The sequence below is a fragment of the Ptychodera flava genome, chromosome 13 (assembly GCF_041260155.1).
Source record: "Ptychodera flava strain L36383 chromosome 13, AS_Pfla_20210202, whole genome shotgun sequence".
Taxonomy (NCBI): domain Eukaryota; kingdom Metazoa; phylum Hemichordata; class Enteropneusta; family Ptychoderidae; genus Ptychodera; species Ptychodera flava.
The window spans coordinates 11,824,870-11,845,650 of record NC_091940.1 but is presented as its reverse complement, the minus strand read 5'-3'; the positions used below and the strand labels follow the sequence as shown (position 1 = coordinate 11,845,650).

General features: G+C 38.2%; 2 protein-coding genes across 2 annotated transcripts in view; both read left to right on the top strand.

Annotated features, from left to right (window-relative positions):
• The window catches only part of LOC139147434 (uncharacterized), an 85,624-nt gene that overhangs the window by 27,614 nt on the left and 37,229 nt on the right, over positions 1 to 20,781 (top strand). Inside the window, exons 15-31 of the mRNA XM_070718541.1 lie at positions 9,775 to 9,920; positions 10,545 to 10,880; positions 11,119 to 11,261; positions 11,855 to 12,080; positions 12,664 to 12,830; positions 13,495 to 13,657; positions 14,202 to 14,336; positions 14,558 to 14,743; positions 15,269 to 15,431; positions 15,607 to 15,767; positions 16,098 to 16,245; positions 16,981 to 17,190; positions 18,199 to 18,305; positions 18,440 to 18,578; positions 19,106 to 19,224; positions 19,642 to 19,804; positions 20,167 to 20,237. Of these exons, the coding sequence (XP_070574642.1) occupies positions 9,775 to 9,920; positions 10,545 to 10,880; positions 11,119 to 11,261; positions 11,855 to 12,080; positions 12,664 to 12,830; positions 13,495 to 13,657; positions 14,202 to 14,336; positions 14,558 to 14,743; positions 15,269 to 15,431; positions 15,607 to 15,767; positions 16,098 to 16,245; positions 16,981 to 17,190; positions 18,199 to 18,305; positions 18,440 to 18,578; positions 19,106 to 19,224; positions 19,642 to 19,804; positions 20,167 to 20,237 (2,783 nt within the window). The remainder of the gene's footprint in view (positions 1 to 9,774; positions 9,921 to 10,544; positions 10,881 to 11,118; positions 11,262 to 11,854; positions 12,081 to 12,663; positions 12,831 to 13,494; positions 13,658 to 14,201; positions 14,337 to 14,557; positions 14,744 to 15,268; positions 15,432 to 15,606; positions 15,768 to 16,097; positions 16,246 to 16,980; positions 17,191 to 18,198; positions 18,306 to 18,439; positions 18,579 to 19,105; positions 19,225 to 19,641; positions 19,805 to 20,166; positions 20,238 to 20,781) is intronic.
• Positions 204 to 4,828, top strand: LOC139147435 (uncharacterized). Its single transcript, XM_070718542.1, has 4 exons — positions 204 to 1,750; positions 1,965 to 2,222; positions 2,639 to 2,733; positions 2,855 to 4,828. Exons 2-4 carry the CDS (start codon positions 2,204 to 2,206, stop codon positions 4,820 to 4,822), a joined length of 2,082 nt encoding a protein of 693 aa, XP_070574643.1. The 5' UTR covers positions 204 to 1,750; positions 1,965 to 2,203; the 3' UTR covers positions 4,823 to 4,828.

Below are 20,781 nucleotides of genomic sequence, written 5' to 3'. Positions count from 1 at the left end.
TCCTTTGCCTGAGTGGGGCGTAGAATTAAACAAAAAACTCCCAAAAAACGAAGAAGATGCAAATAGGGGTAAAAGGTCATTAGTTTGTTTGTCGAGAGCAACAAACGTTCTCATTGGTGATTGCGATGACATTTCAATCGCATGATCCAATCAAACAATGCGTTATATAGACGTACAAGATGGCCGCCCTTGCCAATATGCAGTGTGTATGCCACGTCGCGAAGACGAAAAGAAATGAGCCTGTTTATTCCTTCACGGATAAATCATGGGCTAAATTACTTCAATGTACTGAAGTATGGAAGGATTCTGATGGTTTGGAGCAGGAAATAGCACTGCAGGTAAGCGCTGAATGCCGAGATCGGGCGGGCTTCCATCGTGTATGCTATCAGCGTTTTACAGATAAACACCGGCTTACTCAGGCACAGAAACGCAAAGAGAAAGGTACTGTGCGGAAAACGCTGTTAACAAGCAAATCAAATGAGCCGACGGAAGTTGATAATGACGGTCAATACCAAGTTTCTCCTAAAAAGCGGCACCTGCGGTCCAATCCTACTTCCACCGCCATTTCGGCAGCAAAACGCCGAAGTATACATGTATTACCACCGATATGCATCTTGTGCAGACGTCGGAAACAAAGACGGGACCCGATAACAAAAAAGAGGTCAAATGAAAGACTTACTTCCTGTGAAACCGATGGACGTACATTGATTAAAGCTGCGGAACATAAGAAAGACGAGAAACTGTTGATTCAACTGCGAGGTCAAGACTTAGTCAGTATAGAAGTCAAGTATCACCAATCATGTTACCTAAGTTATACAAGATGTGTAACTTACACATATCAGAAAAAAGCAGAGGAAGACAGTGGTATCATGTATGCCCCATCCTTTAAGAAATTTTGTGATGAAGTTGTACAGAAGAGAATCATTTAAGGCAGAGAGTGCATCGCAATGGATGTGATGAGAAATGTCTTTATTAAAATGATCAATGACGAAGAAGACATGGATGCATCTACATACAAAAACTCGTCACTAAAAAAAAAGACTGCAAACAAGGTTTGGTGACAAACTAGTGTTTATTCGACCTAAGTATCGCCAATGCGAAATACTGATGGCTAACCGAGGAGATTCTGCTGCAGATAATCATATCTTGAATATTACCAATACAGATTCTGAAAGTGAAGAGAGTGGAAATGAAATGGAATCACAGTCGATGACAACAAGCTATGATAACAGCCAAGATGAAAGGCTTGAGATGATTCACACTGCAATGAATATTCACAGTATTCTTGAAGAAACTGAAGGCGTTAATAACTGGCCTCCAAGGGCAGAAGACCTGTCAATTCAACAAAGTAGAAGTATTGTACCAACAAAGCTGTTCAATTTCCTAGCTTGGTGTACTGGCACATCACAGGACTTTCTCACAAGTGAATGCGTGGATGTCCCGTCAGCTGTAGAAAACAGATTGTTATCAGTCTGCCAGGACTTAATCTTCTTGTCATCTCGAGGACGGAAAGTCACCCCAAAACACTTGTCTTTCGGTATGGCAGTGCGTCATTTGACAGGGTCTTCATCTTTGATAGGATTGCTGAATGGTTTGGGCCATTGTGTATCACATTCATCAGTTTTAGAGCATGACACAGCACTAGCTCAACAACAACTTCACAGTGATGGTTTGCCACCAGGATTTTGTCAAGAAGTGTTTACCACCTTAGTTTGGGACAATAATGATTTTGGTGAAGAAACTCTTAGTGGTAAGTAGACTCAGATACACATACTGTGATTATAGCTTTCCATGTTACACCTTATGATTTACACCAAGACGCCATGAAAACTAATTTTTTTAAAGCCTTTGTGTTAAACATTTTGCTGTGATTTTACTTTTTGCAGTTTTAATACAAGGAGGTAATTACACATTTTAACTTTCATTTTCTTACGAGGTTTATTTCAATTATGATAATATTGTAGGAAAAGGTACAACTCACAACACCAATGGAATCATAATTCAAAGGAACACAGGAGATGAAGCTAGTACTGCTGACAACCTTTCAACTGCAGTTGCCATTACAAAGTCAAAGCAAAGGACACTTACTGCTCCACCAAGCAACATTATTGAGTACCATGGTCGACCTCGCCATGGCCCTGCACCGTCAGGTTGTACATTGTGAAATACAATAATCATCACAGTCACCACGTATCATGATGTAATGGTCTCATATGACGGTTGTAAGTATTGTAAGCGCACACTCATGAAATGTTGCAATATTATCGCACCATTTGCACAAAGCCTTACTTGCCCTTCCCCTTCATCCTAAATTTCAATCATTGTTGCATTTTCTCACTTTAAAAAATATGTAAACAATCAAACCAATTACTGTTCATACATAGTCTTGTTAACCCCAATATAACGGTGTCCCTTGAACTGTTGAAACCCTTATATTTATTTCCTTGTTGGTTAATGTTTTAATTACATTTTATGAAAGTTGTTGTATTGCTAATTTAATCAACATTTTCTTATTGTACTATTACCATGAAATACTGTTGTTATTATTATTATTATTATTATTATTATTATTATTATTATTGTTATTATTGGAATATCAAGTTCAATACAATAACTTATTTTTTCATGTTACCTATAGGTTCAGATGCTGATTGCATGTTTCCAAACCAGGATAGAGTGATTGATGTACCACTTACTAAAGACTTGGCATTTTGGATGTGCAAAACTGTGCAGGTACTGTATGTATTGACATATCATCAATTACTTAAATGTCGCATGATTTTTATTTTTATTTATATATTTTCTTTCTTCTTTTAACATTTGCACTTTGATTTTTTCATGTTTGCATCATTAGGTCGAGGAAGGAAATGTGACTTTGCCGGCATGGACTGGATTCAATCAGCAACTCTCAGGCAATATCATACAGCCTGTCAGCAATATTGGCTACCTACCAGTGATAGATGCCAGTCCAACAGAGAAGTCCACAATAAACACAGTACTGAGTACAAGTGTTGACATCGCCAATAAACTCCGTCTGCAAAGTGTGGTACTTAATATGGATCTGGCAATTTATTCAAAGGCACAGGAAATCCGATGGCAGAATGAAGAGTACACAAAACGCCTAATACTACGTCTTGGAGAATTTCACACGGCGATGTCATTTCTATCCGCAATAGGAAAGTGCTTCAGAGATGCTGGCTTGGAGGATATCATGATAGAGTCTGGTATTTTAGCCCAAGGTTCAGTCAATGGTGTAATGAGCGGACATCATTACAACCGAAGTGTTCGCTGCCATAAACTGGTTGCAGAGGCCATGCACCGTCTCCGCTTTAATGAGTTCCTTGACAGCTTGACTGAAGAGGAACATTTACCAGTCATCGCCAGCCTTCTTGATCTTCGTGACAGCTATCCCCATTCGTTCATTGATGCCGTGAATACAGAAGAAATGAAGCAGTTACAACAGAAATACATAGACCATATAGAGAGGTGCTGTGAAAGCAACGTCAATTATGCTTTCTGGAGTTCGTATTTGAACATGGTACAGCTACTACTCCTATTCATCAGAGGTACACGTGAAGGGGACTGGCATTTACATCTAGCTGCTATACGACAGATGTTACCATGGTACTTTGCCTATGGGAAAGTCAATTATTCACGTTATCTTCCAGTCTATCTGCAGGAAATGTTAGCTCTGCCACAAGCACATCCTGATGTATATGAGAAATTTTGTGAAGGTGAATTTGCTGTACAGCGATCATGTGATCATCCATTTTTAATGACAGCATGTGATCAAGTCATCGAACAGACTTTCAATCGTGAATCCAAGACAAAAGGTGGCCTGGTTGGTTTCACACGAAACAAGGGTGCACTTAACCGATGGATTCTCAGTCATCCAGCACGTTCAGCTATTGCAACAGGTTGCTTCACCCAAGCTGGTAAGACAGACAAGCAGTCAGAAAATAAAGACCTGACACAAGCCAGGATGAAGAGAGATGAATCTGATGTGCAAGAAGTAATGTCAACCTTGCTGTCAGTTGGGTCACCGTTCACCAGTGATAAAGATAGTCAACTAGTTCATCTTACAGCTGGTGCCCTAGCTAGTGAAGAGATCACATCAGATCTTACCAATGCATATTCAAGAGGTGAAGAGGCCTACCTACAGTTTGAGAGTGAGCGTCTTACACAAGGAGTCAAAGATTTGTTTGACAAAATGTCCGTGGTACGAGGGAAGACGTTTGCAGATATATCCAAGAAACCAAAGTCAAAAGTAACCATGAACTGCTTGTCACTGAAAGAAAATAGAAATCTTCTCCAGAGAATGCTGTTGATTGCACAGGTACGACAACTTGATCTTCATGATGTCCTGACATACCCACTAGGCCCTGTTCCAGCAATGTTGGCCAACTTCGATGAGACAATGACGAACACAAATAAAGCTGTTCTTGCTCATCATCTGGAGGCAACATTTCCAGAAGCTATTGTTGACCTCAGTTTCAAAGGCAAGACTGCCATTATTGTTGATGCTATGGCGATGATTCAAATACAAAGTAAAATACCAGCTACATTTGGAGAATTTGCATCCAGCATATTTTACCAGCTGAGAGCAATAGCCGCTAAGTATGGTGCCACAAGAATTGACTTTGTCATCGATCAGTACAGAGAACAGTCCATAAAAGATGCAGAGAGAAAACGTAGGGCAAACACAGGTACCCTTACTGAGATCCGGATCACAAGACCAACTCTAAATATGCCAAGGCTGTTCAAAAAGTATCTTGCCTCTGGTAAGAATAAGGAATCTCTGCTACTCTTTCTGTTTGAATGATGGAAAGAATATGAATCAGAATGCCTGCAGGGTATCACCATGTATGTTACCAATGGCGAGTTATGCTACAGGTTGCAATCTGCAGATGGTGTCATGGATGTAACCGAGGTACCTGAATTACAGTGTGACCATGAAGAGGCTGACACAAGACTACTACTTCATGCTCAACATGCATCATACATTGGGGAGGCAGACAACATTGTCATTCGCAGTCCTGATACAGATGTCTTGATGTTAGCTGTGAGTTGTGCTCATCAATTACAGGGCCAGCTGTTCATACATCAAACCAGCAAAAATGGTAAAATACTCCATGTAAACAAGATATCAGAGTCTTTGGGAGACAAGACTGCCCTGGCTCTCCTTGGCCTTCATGTGTTCTCTGGCTGTGATAGCGTGAGTGCTTTCAAAGGCAAAGGCAAGAAGAAGATGATAAAAATGCTTCTTGGAAGTGATACCTACACTGGTACATTCCATGACCTGGGAATGTCATGGACATTGTCTGATACCCTGATGACACAAATAGAGTCCTTTATCTGTAAGTTGTATGGACAAAGCCGATGCAGTAATGTGAATGAAGCAAGATACAACTGCTTTCGTCTTGGCCTACACAGTGATGGTGCCCTCCCTCCAAACAAAGACAGCCTGAAATTGCATACACAGCGTGCAAACTACCAAACAGCAATCTACAGGCGATGTTTGCAAGCCAAAATGGATGCACCAAGCCCACATGGACATGGATGGATACTGCAAGACTCAGAGCTATCAATCCAGTGGATGACACTTCCCCCTGCTCCAGATTCTGTCATCAATTTTGTAAGCTGTAAATGCAAGAAGTCTGGATGCTCATCAAGATGTTCATGTAGAGAAGTGGAATTGCATTGCACAGAGCTGTGTCAGTGTGTTTCCTGTACAAACACAACAAACATTGATGAAAGTGAACTAGCAGATGAAGAGAATGATAGCTCCTCAGACATAGAAAGTGACATTGAATAAACTAATTAATTGTAAGGAAGACATCGACAAAATCAAACATTCAATCATAGTGATCGCAATGCAGATAACACTCACTGACAATAGAGAATTATGGACACTTGTGTCTTTCAAATGAAGGGAGATTTCAAATTGAAATGTACTTCCACTGATTGTTTCATCTGACAAAAAACAAAAAGAATAAAAAACCTGAGTGAAGACTAACAATTGTGGTCATTTCTCCCGTGTAAATTGAAACTTCCAGGCAATTTTTAGCATATACTCTCAAATAGTTGAGTACATCAAGGTTAAGAATACGATAAGTATGGACCCTAGGGATTCCTCCATATTTGGTAAAAATTAATTAAAAGAAGGTAATTAGCCATATGAAAGTAACACCAACCACTGTTTTTTCAAGAAGGAATAATACAACACATCACACCTTATCATGTAGGATCAGCAACCATGTCAACAAAATCAAAGGAAATGCCCGGTCGATACATCTTCTTTTTTAGTGTGAAAAGTTAAAAAAATTGCAGTTTTGGTTAAAAAATATTTGTTAGACATTTTCAAGAAATGTTTGTGGATCTCATGTGGGAAAATTGGAGATGAAAAGCCGGGGAATAGTTTCATGGTTTTGAACATACAGTAAACCAATAAACACATCTTTTTTTTTCACAAAAAACATGAAAATGTGTGTTTTTGGTAAAAAAGTGCTTTTTTTATGTTTTTCAATGAAATAACAGTTGTTTTCAATTTTTCTTATAATTATTTTGGTACACTCAACAATAACTATCATGAACAGAGTAACAACATAGTTTTGATCATTTTCACTGAAAAATACAAAAAAACCAAGCTTTTTGGTCAAAAATCTAATTAATGTGCAATATTTTGCAATGGAAAATTGTGATTTCCATACAAGCATATTGTAAACTGTCTTTTCACATAATATCAATATCCACAAACGTGTGGGTAAAAAAAATCAACTTCCAGAGCTTTTTCTAGGGCTCGGCCCACAGACTATAAAGAGCCCTTTAAAGACTGCCAGAGACTGCACCTAGATTAAGATTTGTCCAGGTGTACACGAAAGATAACAGCGCAAACTCTTGTAATTTACATCAGCAATCGCCAAACTTTTGCCTTTAGGAGAATTTTATCTTCATGAAATGAACAATAGACACTGTTCCTAGATTTTTATGTGTATGCTAGACCCGTCCTTTAAGAGAACTGATGATGAGCTGCTGTCTGTCTGTCAGTCTGGCTGCCAGGGGTGTCAGTGTGTTAACACGGGGGATTTCTCTAAAACAAAATGCATTCAATAGGATGGATTCAACAGAAATTTTGTGTACAGGGGACATCTAGTCCAGCACTCGGCTCTGATTTCAGACTCACTAACGAGCGTGTGCTGTGACGTAACGCGATAAAAAAAGAGCATGTGCGTAATATTTTGTGTAACTTGTACGCGATCAAAAACCAGAGCCTGAGGTCTTGCGCGATAAAGGACCAAGGAAAAAATGCCACGGCTGGGTCCGTTTAGTGAAATCGCTAATTCAAAACGCGTTTGCTTAAATAATGTTTCGGAGCTTTGGCGATTGTAAACATGTTGCCGCCGGTACTGTTTTTCAAAAATTGTCGCCCAATGAAGGACGATCATCCCTACCGTGCGAAAATGTAGTTGAGCGCCACCAATGACTTCTTATACAGCGACAACCGAATTGAAATACTCGTCTGCAAGATTTTATTCACAAAAGTGAAGAATTGTAGTCCGACAGCTCGAACAGAAGTGATTTATCTGTGCTATGTTCATCATCATGAGTTGTGCGCAATTTGTTTGATGTTTTCTGAGAACCCAAGGATATCAGAATCATTAGTTGTATAAAAACAAAAGAATTGCGTCAATCGGCCAGTGGGGTGCTCCCACAGTGGCATATATATTCTCATGCTCTATGTTTTGAGAGACTTACTGTATAATCTTTGTGTCGCGAGATTTGTTTACCACACATGCGTCTTCATCATCTGTAATGATTTAAAATTAACAAAATGCAGCAAAAATATGTTCGATGGCTGTGCCGGTAGAATGTATTGACGACCACAGGCAATGATCAATGTGTACTCTGAAATTCAGAACTTGAACGGAACGTAAGTCTCTGAAGGCTTTTACAATGAATCAGAAGTGAAAATAGGTCGACGTCTGCTTTACTCCTACAAATCCGTTTTGGCGCTACAAATTTTGAGCATATTCTGAACGGGAAAAAATGTCCGCTACCCTCCGCTACCTTGTCTCCAATGGGCTACCGTTTTTGACTCCTGTAAACAATCTTTTTGTGAAAATAATGTCTAAACTTGTCCACTACCCGTCCGCTACCCAACGCTACCTGGTGTTCTATGCGCTACCGATTTTTAGTATATTCTGGATGGGAAAAAATATTCGCTACCCTCCGCTACCTTGTCTCCTATGTACTACCAATTTTGAGCACCTTCTGGACGGGGAAAAACGTCCGCTACCCATCCGCTACCCTCCGCTACCTTGCCTCCTATGGGCTACCGATTTTGACTCCTCCAAACATGTCAATCTTTTGGTGAAAATGTCTAAAACTTATCCGCTACCCGTCCGCTACCCTCTGCTACCTTGTGTTCTATGCGCTACCCATTTTGAGCATATTCTGGATGGGAAAAATACCCGCTACCCTCCGCTACCTTGTCTCCTATGGGCTACTGATTTTGACTCCTCCAAACAATCTTTTGGTGAAAATGTCTAAAACGTGTCGGCTACCCGTCCGCTACCCACCGCTACCTGGTGTTCTATGCGCTACCGATTGGAGCATATTCTAGATGGGAAAAAATATCCGCTACCTAATAATGGTTAAAAAAAGTCTGACGTCGAAATGTATATTCTTTTAAAAATTTGGGAAAAGTTGCGGTTGTTTATTAAATATTCGAAAAACCGAACAAACATTCCACACTAAGCCTTGTACTAATTTGAATTCTCCGGTTCAACCAAAAAGCATCCCTTTATTTCATGCGTCATAACCTTGGCTGATTCATGTGATTGCAAATGCTGCACCATAGGTTTCACTTGATTTTTAGACAATTTAAAACTAAGTACTCATTTATAAACTAATTCCGGCTTTTCATAATCTGACGTGTATGATTTAGAAAAAAGTCCGGTTTTTCTATACCATTATACAATCGTTAACACTTGTACCAGCGCACTCACACATTACGGCTTGATATCTATGTATTTCAAGATTATTTGGTTACCACTACTCCCGATACCGCTCGCTGCGTAGCGGAGACCTCGGGAAAAAAAGGTCGTGCCCCGAATCCTGCATTGTTTGTAGCGTGAATTAGGATACTGTTTTCAAAGTCTAGTCACAGCCAACATGCCTTCCTTGGAAGTAATAATCAGACCAACTTCCAGGCTAAGCTAAAGTTTGCTTGCAGTTCATATTGAATGCACCTCTGGAACAGGTACTCGGAATCTAAAAAAAAGTCATATTACTATTTTGGTCTACCACTTTTGAGGTACAATTTAAAAGTCATGAAGTAAACGAAAAGTTTTCAGCGGTGGTATTTTTTAAACCGAAAATGTGATTTTGCCCCGGAGAGTTAACCGAGGGGTGGCGGTCATTTTTACATTTAAGTGCCATGATATGTCCACCGTATTCGAACATCACTGTGTTTCTCTTTGGTTTCTTCTACTATAGCAACAATCATGGGGGGCACTTGAATGAATATTTCATGCTAACTTTTGCAGTTCTGTCAAAAGATTGATTCAATATGCATGCAAATAGCTTACGAAGCCAAATTCAAGTCACACTTCTCAAATATAGCTCTATAGTATGTAACAAGTAGTGACAACTTGTTATTTCGTTCGTATTACTTTACAGAACTTATAAGTTTCCCTCCTCGACAATCTAGTATTTTGTAATATTATATCTCTAGAAACTTTGGTAAAATTTAGTTCTTTTTTTTTTCAACAGAACCATTGGAGGGGTCTGTGAAGATTGACATATATGACCACGCTTATGGCAAGGGAATCCTTGGCTTCGTGGGCGTTTCAGTTACATTCGCTGAAGCAAAAGTGTGTTTCCGTGGGGAGGGCTCCTACTCAGTGAATATCTTACAGGTATGTGGATGTTACTCGGCGAAAGCAGACTTGTTTGATAGCATAAGTAAACATTTACAAATTAAAAACGATTGAAACACGGTGCTCTCGTTTGCGTAATACAGATTCTGTGATGAAATGGACACATACTGTTTTGAGAATTCAGAATTAACGCGCATCATAGAATTTCTGTAGAATGCTATACATTTCATTTTTGAGGACTCCGAAAAAAAAGTAATCACATTCCCAGCGGATATGAAGTGAAAATGCTCTGTGAATGAAAGAATCGGGCAGAGGGGATGTGCGGGCACAACATGCCGTGTAGTGCGACAACAATATGCAGATGAAGACCAGGGATGGAGTTCAAATTTTCATCAATAATATGCACCACATCAAGGACGGTGTCTCTTCAAAGTATCTGACGCTCAGGTTATTCACATTTTCTACTGCTACTACTAATCATCCCGTGATTAAACTTTCCAATGGAACAGCTTCAACTATATATTTGGGGAGGGGGGGGGATCGAAGGTTATGGTAGCCTTTTGCTTGAGCTATCTGTATGTTCTTTTCTTGCCAATGTGAAAATGCGCAGACAAGAATGCATCAGAATTTAATACGAAATTATTCATCTTTACGATCACGCAGGAGTTTGGCTTCAGTGACATCAAAACTTTGGTAAATTTCTTCGACGAAGTCGTCGGCAAGATTGTCGATTCCGTCAAGAACGCCATAAAAGCATTCAAAAATCTCATGTCGCCGTCGCATGGCAACGCCCTGGAAGACGTTTTCAACAGCTTCGTCGACGCAGTCAAGAAGCTCCCCAGTAAAGTCAAAAACGTCCGCAAATTCGGGAAGGATGTTTTTCGTCGTATCGGAAAATATTCCGGTTTGCCAGATTTCTTCAAAGATGTTGAGAACGTGGTTGAAAGAGTGTCTGCATTGTTGAACGCAGTAAAGACGGACGTTATGGAACTTTACAACGTAAGTTTTTTCAGTGAATTTCGTTCACTGAAATGACATTCTGAACAGTTCTATAGGTTTAAAAGATATTACAGTTGCATTGTCGAATTAGGCCAACGATGATTTCCATAACTGTGTATTTGTAAATACTTCCAACTATGGCATGTGCTGATGATTCGGATATTAGTTAACTTTTATAATTTCAGTTATGGTAAAGTTTTCTGTGCATTCAATTATTATTTCTCAATTCATTTTACAGTCTATCAACGATGCTGCTACTATAACCATTCCATGGGTGGGAGAACAGCTACAGGATGCAATACCAACGATAGCGGGAGCTCTGAAAAAGTTGTTCAAGTCACCAAAGGCGGCAATCGACGACGTTTCAAGATTCATATTACAGTTGAGATACCATATTTGTCATATATATCGTATTCACCATTAATTGTATGCCACACAGTTACAAAATGCATGCATGCGCTAACGAACGCATATTCGCACATGCACGTACACACACTCATACCAACACGTAAATTCGTACGCACCACATACATACATACATACATACATACATACATGCATGCATGCATGCATGCATGCATGCATGCATGCATACATACATACATACATACATACATACATACATACATACATACATACATACATACATACATACATACATGAATTAACACATTTGTTTTGTCAAATAACAGTTTTCGTACAGTGTTACTGAATACATATATTCCCGGTATTGTGACGTGCGGTTCTCCTGACGTTCTGGAATTCAACAAAGGAATGTTACACTAGGACTTGGCTTTTACTTTTCGGAAGGAGAGCATCAGCCAAAGTTGTCAAAAGAGATAAGTAATAGCCGTGTGATAAAGTTTGGTTTGGTGTCGGATTAACAATTATATGCACGTAATTTTTGCCCCTGATTTCAGATGAGCTGGTACAGAACTAAATTGCACGTCAATATTTTGCTTGTCATTTGATAGGATAAAGGGAGCTGTAGCAGTGGTCATCGATGCAAAAAAGAGGATCGAAGACGCGTGTTTCTTTACAGAGGGGAACGAACCCTACTGGTTTGACATGAAGACGGAATTGGAAGGTATATGGGAAGATATACAGAAAGCTCGAGATTCCCTAGCTGAGGCTGTGTCATGGGTCACAGAAGGGGCGGATGCTGATGATGAACTCCTATATTACACTGGCATTAGCAAGGTGCGTCAGCTGCAACTGTACCAAAGGGGAACTTCTCAGTCTTTTGGAAACTTGATATTCATAGTAACATTAGCATTGAATATGTACTTTTTGAGTGAAGTATCGCTTCTATGAAGTCGGAGTCACAACGTAAGTGAGTCTTCAAGATATCGTGTGGAGGCCAGAAGTGTATCAATGCAATTATGAATAGAAGTATTCTTTACACGATATAAGGGCTCTGATGGAAATTACAATTCGTTTTGTAAATCAGACTACCCTCGTTAAATAAAGTATAATAATAATAATAAGAAGAAGAAGAAGGATTGATAAGCATCTGATAGGCCGAGCCGGCATGTGTAGTGTTTATCAGGAAAAGGACGGAACGAATTGTTCGATTTTTTAGCTTTCTTGGTCGATAAACTAGTGCTGTATGCACACTATAAAACTTGCAAATGATCAAATGAAATAGACTCTTACTGTTGTATTCATAGAGTGAAGGAACCACCGCATTGGGTATCGATTTTTACAGTGACTATCATTAGACAAATTGATGCAAACCTGGATCAGTTCCACACTAACAAGGTATATTTGTTCAATCATAAAGGAGGAGTTTCGACGGCGAATCTTGCAAGATATCACTGGTGCACTGGACGTCTTCAATGAGCCGCTAAATGAACTGGAAAACTTAGCGAAGCCTTTCGTGGAAGCTTACGATGCCGTCTTCGGATTGATAGAATCAGTCAAGGAAGGATACGAAGGACTCAAGTTAGGGTAAGTAGGACAGTTTTCTTCTATGTTTGTGAAGTTTCCCAAAAAATGTTACAATGTACGACATGGTTACGGTCAAAAGCATAGCTGCGGTTACCTTGATTTGGAAGATTTTCCTGTTTATGATCAGCGGAAAATTTCTACCCATTGTGTCAATAGGCGGATCAGGGGTAGGAAGAGAGTAAAGCTGGAGGCCCCAGAAAAAATCCTTTAGTTCTTATTCAAAAAGTATGAGTCCATTGACCCTCAATGGTGCTAAGGAAACTGTTTTGCCGTAGGAAATCTAGATATTTCATTTGTTTCAACGTAACTAATATCGTTTTGTACTTGAAGACAATTAGGTTGCGTAATTATACTAATTTTGGCGACAGCCCTTTGTTCCCTGACTGGTTAAATCATCTTGTTTTATAATACTTCAATTGTTCACATACAGTTAAATTTACATTTCATTATATCCATGCTAAAACATCGGACAAATCTCTTAAGATTCAGTTATTCGTAAAAGTATTATTTCATTGCACCCATATTTTAAGTTTACATTCGTTTTATGCATATATACGATATTATGAGTACAGTAAATGAACTGGAAGAGTTTTAGTATCATAAAATACTATTTACTGCATTACATATAAATCTTCTAATATTTCATGATTTTTACTTTTGCCAGGTACGAGTATGCCAAGAGTCTTCTGAACAAGATATTTGGATCAAAAAGTGCATTAGACTTTCCTCGGAAATTCGCAGAAACATCCTGTGGAGAGGGATTTTATCCAAGTACAATAGGAGGTACGCCACCTGGAGTCGATTTGGAAATAGAAACTGGGGCAACAGTAAGTAAACAGAATCGTTATGGAAAACTTATACGAATTCTTTGCTTGGGCATGTGATAGTATATTATTCCCTAATATGTTTCTTCGTTCAGCGAAGGAATATTCTTAAATACGTGACAGATATTATTATTCGTCTTCGACTCGTGGTGACACGGTCATTACGTCACTTTTCCTTCGCTGAACGAAAAAAATACTAGGGAAAAATATCTAAGTATCCATATTTTTATGTTAACTTATCGGACATGTCTTTATATAAAGCATATAGTTTGTTTTTCAGGAAAGCTGTAGCTATACAGGAGGTAGTTTGGTATCATCGAGCGAACTGTAGTCGGATATCGTACAGCTGGTCAGCGGGTCAGAATTTTTGAACAAAATTTTGAAGGGTCAGCATCGAAATTTTAGTTTTCTGCAGAGTGATTTACGTGAATTGCGGCAAATTGCATGCATGTGGAATCGCTTGCTTTCCCGACTTTTTCAAATGTATGTCTTACTACAAGACACATATTTCATGACCCTGGCGCATGATGACACTTCCCTTTCACAGCTCGTTTCACCGTTTACTGGAGAAGTAAGTCGAAGTGGGGAAAACCAGGTGACTATCAAAATATCAGATGAAATAAAAGATACGGAAGTCATCATTGACAACATTGACTTGGATGATGACAAGGATGATCGATTGGTAAGAAATATGCAATACTAAATATTTTGAACTAATTTGCTCATAATATGATCATATCAATCTTAGCTAATACTCTCCTATGTATGTATGTATGTATGTATGTATGTATGTATGTATGTATGTATGTATGTATGTATGTATGTATGTCTGTCTGTCTGTCTGTCTGTCTGAACGTCTGTCAGACTGTCTGTTTAAGAAAATTCTTCATTTTGTTTATTTAGATTTTCAAGAATATGAAACTTGGTACAGTGGTGTCATCAGGATGTTCGCCAAATTCCATTCACTTATCGATGAGAAAGATCGATACGGAGGACTACATAGATCCAACTCGGTACATAGAAAAAAGAAAAATACTTGAACCAGGATGGACACAGCATTGTGATGAGTACTACATTGATATCCTTACGGTAAATCAATAATATTAACTAAAATATGAATTTGCATGATGAAGACAATTTCCTGTCATTTATCCATTTCATTTTCGACATTCATCTGACACCATCTTAGAGAACACATAATGATCCACTCTTTGCATTTCATGACGTTACTATACACCATTACTGTACTTATTTCCTTATTTCCGTTCGAGTGAATTTTAACTGTATGACTTCTTTATATCTGAAGGTTGCAGGATGCATGAAACTTAAATAACAAAAATTATACTTCGTACTCGAAGTAATTTCTGTTATTATTAATAACGCTGTACTTTTCGCATCGACACTATGATTTCTCACGTTCCAACGAGAACAATTATATACTTCGAGATATATATATATATATATATATATATATATATATATATATATATATATATATATATATATATATAAGATAGATTTATAGATACACTACAAAGCGTGTGAAACGTCGAACTTTGTTTTAATTTAGATCTAATAACATTGATTTGCATTTAAATACATATTCGTTTCCAGGATGCTACAATCTCTGGCCCAGGGAGAATTTCGAAAGGTCCTCAAGACACAGATGAAAGTCCGCAAAGAACAAGTGAACCAGACACAAGTGATGTAGATGATATAATCGATGACAGGTCACGGAGACGTAACAGAGACGGTAAATCGAACGAATGGGGAGCAGGTACAGTAACTGTTCTAAATCTTCGACAAACTTACAACGGCACGCATTTTACTAATTGTGCCTTTTTCCTGCAACATGACATGGAGAGGAAACTATTTTATTAATATCACTATTTTCCGGGTGATATCGAAGTTAGCGCATTTTGGATTCACTTCTTTGCGGTTTATGTATACAGGGTTCCTCGGCTTGTTGGGATTCCCCAAGTTAGACGACAGAGGTCCGCTCTTCAACTTTCGGCTTTCAAGTCTCAGACTCGGTGATATATTTGGCTTTCTTGACGCTGCCGGACAGTCATCCATAAGGATCCAGCTGGAAAATTTACTCGACAGTGTTCAGGTTTGTTTTTACAAGATTCTATTACTTCGTCTTTGAATACTTCCTTTGGAAATGCCTATTGGCATAGATATCAATTCAAATGCACGCGTCTGCGGAATTTCAGCCCCCCACCCCCGAACGGGATCATTCATCTCTGGCAGTGTACTCTCCCTGTACAATGCGTTTGTAGGGGAGCATGTCATGTAGTGTTTTCAAGATGTCACTGAGTCATAACTCGCATACTTTCGAGTAATGAATTTGCTATCTGTCAATCAAACAGATTCATCTGACATTTTAAGTTCAGTAAATAGTATTCTGAATCCCAGGCAAATGTGATTTCAATCTTCCTAGTTGAAGCTGGGATCATTGGCATGGGACTTCGCACGCCCAGAAACTCTATCGGACGATGAGCTAAGGACGGCGTTGAAAGCCAGATTAAAACCCATTGAAAATGCTTCAAGGACCACCATGATAAAACTGTATCGAGAGATGGAAATGCGTAAGTACCAAAACATGCAGCTGACTTATAATGCAGGGCGCATGTATTTCACCTTTAAGGCCAAGAAAAATTAAAAGTTTGTTTCATCCTAGACATATTGCAAAAATGATGCGGTGACGCGTTTTTTTTTCTCAATATTTTTTTATTCAATTAACAAGAACGTCGAGCAAAAACATGAAAACAACATAGGAATGCACGCAGAGATAAATGTACAGCAGTGTTGCTTTAGTATTTTTGTATAGCAACAGTTCTGTGATTTGACTTTAGTGCAGCAATGCACAGTTTTGACAGCTTAATATAACAGTGACATGTGTGTACAGTTCTGAATGGAATGTTAGTGCCAGTTATTTTGTTTACAGTTCTGTTTTATACAGCACTGTGTTATGCATCATCGTCGCGTATTTTTCGGTTTTTTTTCATTTTATTTCCTCATGAGCAGAAAAAAGTTTGACGCGGCTGGTCTGAATTGACGCGCGAGGATGAGAAACAAACTTTTTATTTTTCTTTGCCTAGAGGCTACTTTCTTTGGCTAATCTTCCTTTTTGTTTTGATTTGTATAAGATATCTCTTAATACCAGGCGATGTAACCTCAAGCAATGGGATTGGAATCGCCAAGGAAATAATGATTACTCCTCTTTTGACGTCTGTGTTTATGTTTTCAATCTGACTTTTTTATAAGAAACTCCTTTTGAAAGGGCATGTTTATCGCTTTTCTACCGCATGTTTCTTTTACAGGGTGCACTGATCTCCAAAATTTCCTTCCCAAAAATTCCTTCTGTTGGTTCGACGAAGACTGCCTGGGTGTCGAGTGTAATGTGGAGCAAACAGTTTTTAATTTCCCTATCAACGTGAAAGCTTACGCCAGACTGGACCCATGCCAACTTCAATTCAACGTTGGGTTCAACGATTGGAGTAGAGAATTTGACCTAGAAGAACTCTTGTCAGGTACATGATGTTTCTTTAAGTTACTGTCTAGAAATAAGACGATAACAGCTCCTAAATTATGAATTTATTTTGAAAATGGAGAAAGATCGCTAATTTAAGGTAGTACGCACCTCGAAAGGTAAAGACAAACTTTTGATAAAATTTTCTCTTTGAAACTTTCAACAATTTTCTTGCTAAATCGACAATAAAAATCAGGGGGTCACCGTGCAAAATTTGGTACTAAAGAAACAAATTACCCAATATTTACCGATATTTGAAATTCAAAATGGCCGCCACCCCTGCCTTAACTCTATGAGAAAAATAGAAATTTTGGGTTTTCGAAAAACTAAGACAGTTAATTTGTTTCTTACTCCAAGAGCTTTAAAACGAGCCCCGCAAGTGGTAGATCAAAAAAGAATTGTAGAAATTTGAGAGTCCGAATATCTTTACCTTATTTGAACTTCCTACAATAATTCTCAAGACATCAAATATGACATCCAGGTATGACGCCTTACTAAAAGCAGCCTTATCAAGGGAGAGAGAACGATAATATTTGGTTATATTTTGGTACAGAGGGCCAAAACCAGCAAAGTGTGTCACGCAGCCTGCCAAAAAACTAAGTCAAATTTAACTTCATTGCCTATTTACTTTTACCGACACAGTTACCATGGTTCCAATGAACGCCAATGCACAGCAGAAGAGCGTACACAATAGCACAAATTAAGAGGAAACTAAAGGCCGAAATGTAGCACATGACCGATATTGATTGGTTTAGAGGGCTAATACGTCAGCATCCTTGAAAGCGTAATTAAACAGAGCATCTGCTCATGTAACCTTTTAGAGGAACATATGCAAATTATCATTCGAAAAACTCATGCCTTTCCCAAGATTTTTGGATGAAACGCATTTGCAAAGATTGACCAGGTAGCAGACTGTTACAAAAAAAAATGCTGAACGGCAAAAATTACGAATCTTGACTTTTCGGTCAAACTTTCAATTTTAACAATTTTCTCCTTTCCCTTTCTACAGATGGCCCATTTGAAGATTCCATACAAATGGAAGGAAATTTCGAATTGTTTGATTTTCTTGAATTATCATTCCGATACAGGATTGAACGCTCTGGGTTTAAAGTTCAGGTAATTACTACGCTGTACAATGTTCGTGATATCTGTAAAAGAACAAGGTCATGCTTCGAAGGAATACTTAGTATTCGTCTATAATATTAATGTGTTGACTTCCAATAGTGTTTTTTCTTGTCATCGTTCAACAGTTTGACTTGGAGGCGACTGTCTGTTCAACCAAAGTCATTGACAGGTGTTTCCCCCCCTTGAAAGTGTTCAAAGATCTATCCTTTGAAATGATTCCCTGTGACAGTTCATCAACGGGATCAAGTAGAAAGCGAAGATCAGGTAAGCGGTGTGTTTCATAATAATAGAATGTAAAAAAATGACATCGCAGGCATGAGCAATAGTTCAAAACTAAAAATTAAATTAATCCGATAAAGAAATTCATTTTTGAATCCTATTTGATTGATCATTCGACTGTGAGTCTTGGTTTTGCATTATGGTAATGGGCGGGTGATTCCCATTACTACTTACTCTCCTCTCTCCCCTCTCCCCCCTCTCTCTCGATATAAATATAGATATATGTGACTGTCATAGCAAAATTTTTCTGTGAGAGAGCAAGAAAGAGACTGAGGGAGACAGAGACATACATGTAGATTGTTAAGATGCTTGAAAGTTGTAGATATTATTGCTTTGTACTTGAAGTAGTTTTATGTTCATCGCGCACTCTGCTGCCTGTATCTATTTAATTATATAAATGAAAGGGTGAGCTCTTTGAAAACACATCGAAGTAAATTTGCAAATAAAAAATACAAAGCTAATTAGATTTTTATAGCTATCCAATATTTATATTGTTTTCTTTTATTGTCAAGTTCTTTCGTTGGATGACATACCTCTTGAAAGCTTTGAGGAGTTGCTAGATATTGTTGATCTGGATCAAGAGACGGTCGGTAATCTCATGAAGGATATCATGGAAACAGTGAAAAATGTGGTAGGTTGTATGTTTTGACTTTCAAATTCATACCAGTGTCAATGTTAATTAAGGACTGGATTGTGTATATTTCATTCGACCGTACTCGTTTTTATCAGAAAAAAAATAGTAATTTTACATGACTTTGATGGCAAGAAAAAATGAACAATTTATTTGCCGACCCCTTATCACCAGTTTTGCTTCGGTTTACCTTCATTTTAGTATCGGTCTCAGTAGATTTCTTCTATCCAAATATACCATGAATGTTAGTCATACAAGACAGAGAATTACTCGTAACCCTTTAGGAATTACCCGCTAGTCGATTTCTGTAGCATTTATTATCTGATCTCACTACGACAAGTCCATCTAAAGAAGTGTATTGTTTAGTGATATAAGCTAAGGTATCAAAAATTCTGCATTGTTATCAACATATCTTAGGCCATCGACAGCATTCTTACAAAACTCAAAGAAAAGTTTGAGAATGAGTTCATGAACTTTGACCTGAAGATCGCCGGGGGCAAGGTTTTCGGTCCGTACAACATCGATTTTATAGAGCCACAGTGGCATCAATTTGCACTGGGACCAATACCAATGATGTTTGGTAAGTGTCAATCCATTCTAAGAGCCGATGTCAAGAAAAGATGGATCTTTTTTATCATTAACAATGAGCAAATCCCCATGTCACCAACAGAGTATAAATGATCCATTGTAATAGTTTCCGATTGTGTCTATAGACACATACTAATCTTGAAAAGCAAAGAAATTACTCTATGCATTATGGAGGCAGGAGTATGAAATCATCTATCTACCCTTCCTATATTAAGTATTATGAGATAAATTATTTCACTTTATGTTACCTTGGGTGGTTTCTTGATAGCAAATTTGAACACGATATTATTGCCTTTTTCCAAGGAACTTTCATAAAAGTGTCTATCTTGAATGTAATATTTATACTTTTAATAGGCTACGGTGCTGCTGGCTCTTTGTCGATAGATTTCACGACCGAAGCTGCAATATTATCTATGAGTCTAACGGTAAGTACAAATTTATATTCTTATAAGTTGTACGGCAATGCAGGAGTTCATTTTCAATACCATGACGGTAGACACGACACAACAAAGAGATTCTTTGATGTCGGACTTTGTAAAATGGCACTAAGCCGACTCTCTCTTTCAAATTTAAACTGTATGTATTTTACTTATCTCGTTAGATCTCACCACACACAGCTGTTTCCCTTTCACCGACAATAAAGTAAAAAGAAAAATACTTTCGAAATAAGACGCTAAAAATACTTAATAAGTAAAAAACGAGAGAGAGAGAGAGAGAGAGAGAGAGAGAGAGAGAGAGAGAGAGAGTATTTCGATAATTGTGATGACTGACTTTTTGGATTGCATTGAATTCTTGTTCATAAACGTCTTGACTAGTTCACTATAACACTGTTATTGCTGCTACAATATACATTTCCAGGGAATTCGACTTAAATAGGTACGATCGAATTGGTCAAAGTCGATCTCCCTATGATCATATAAGTTCCAGTGATTTTGACGTTTGTCATTTATTTTTCGTTATCTTTTTTAT

Excerpts from the sequence above, each read along its gene's own strand:
- LOC139147435 (XM_070718542.1), top strand. Across the intron at positions 2,734-2,854 it reads GGATGTGCAAAACTGTGCAG|GTCGAGGAAGGAAATGTGAC; the intron begins GTACTGTATGTA and ends TTGCATCATTAG.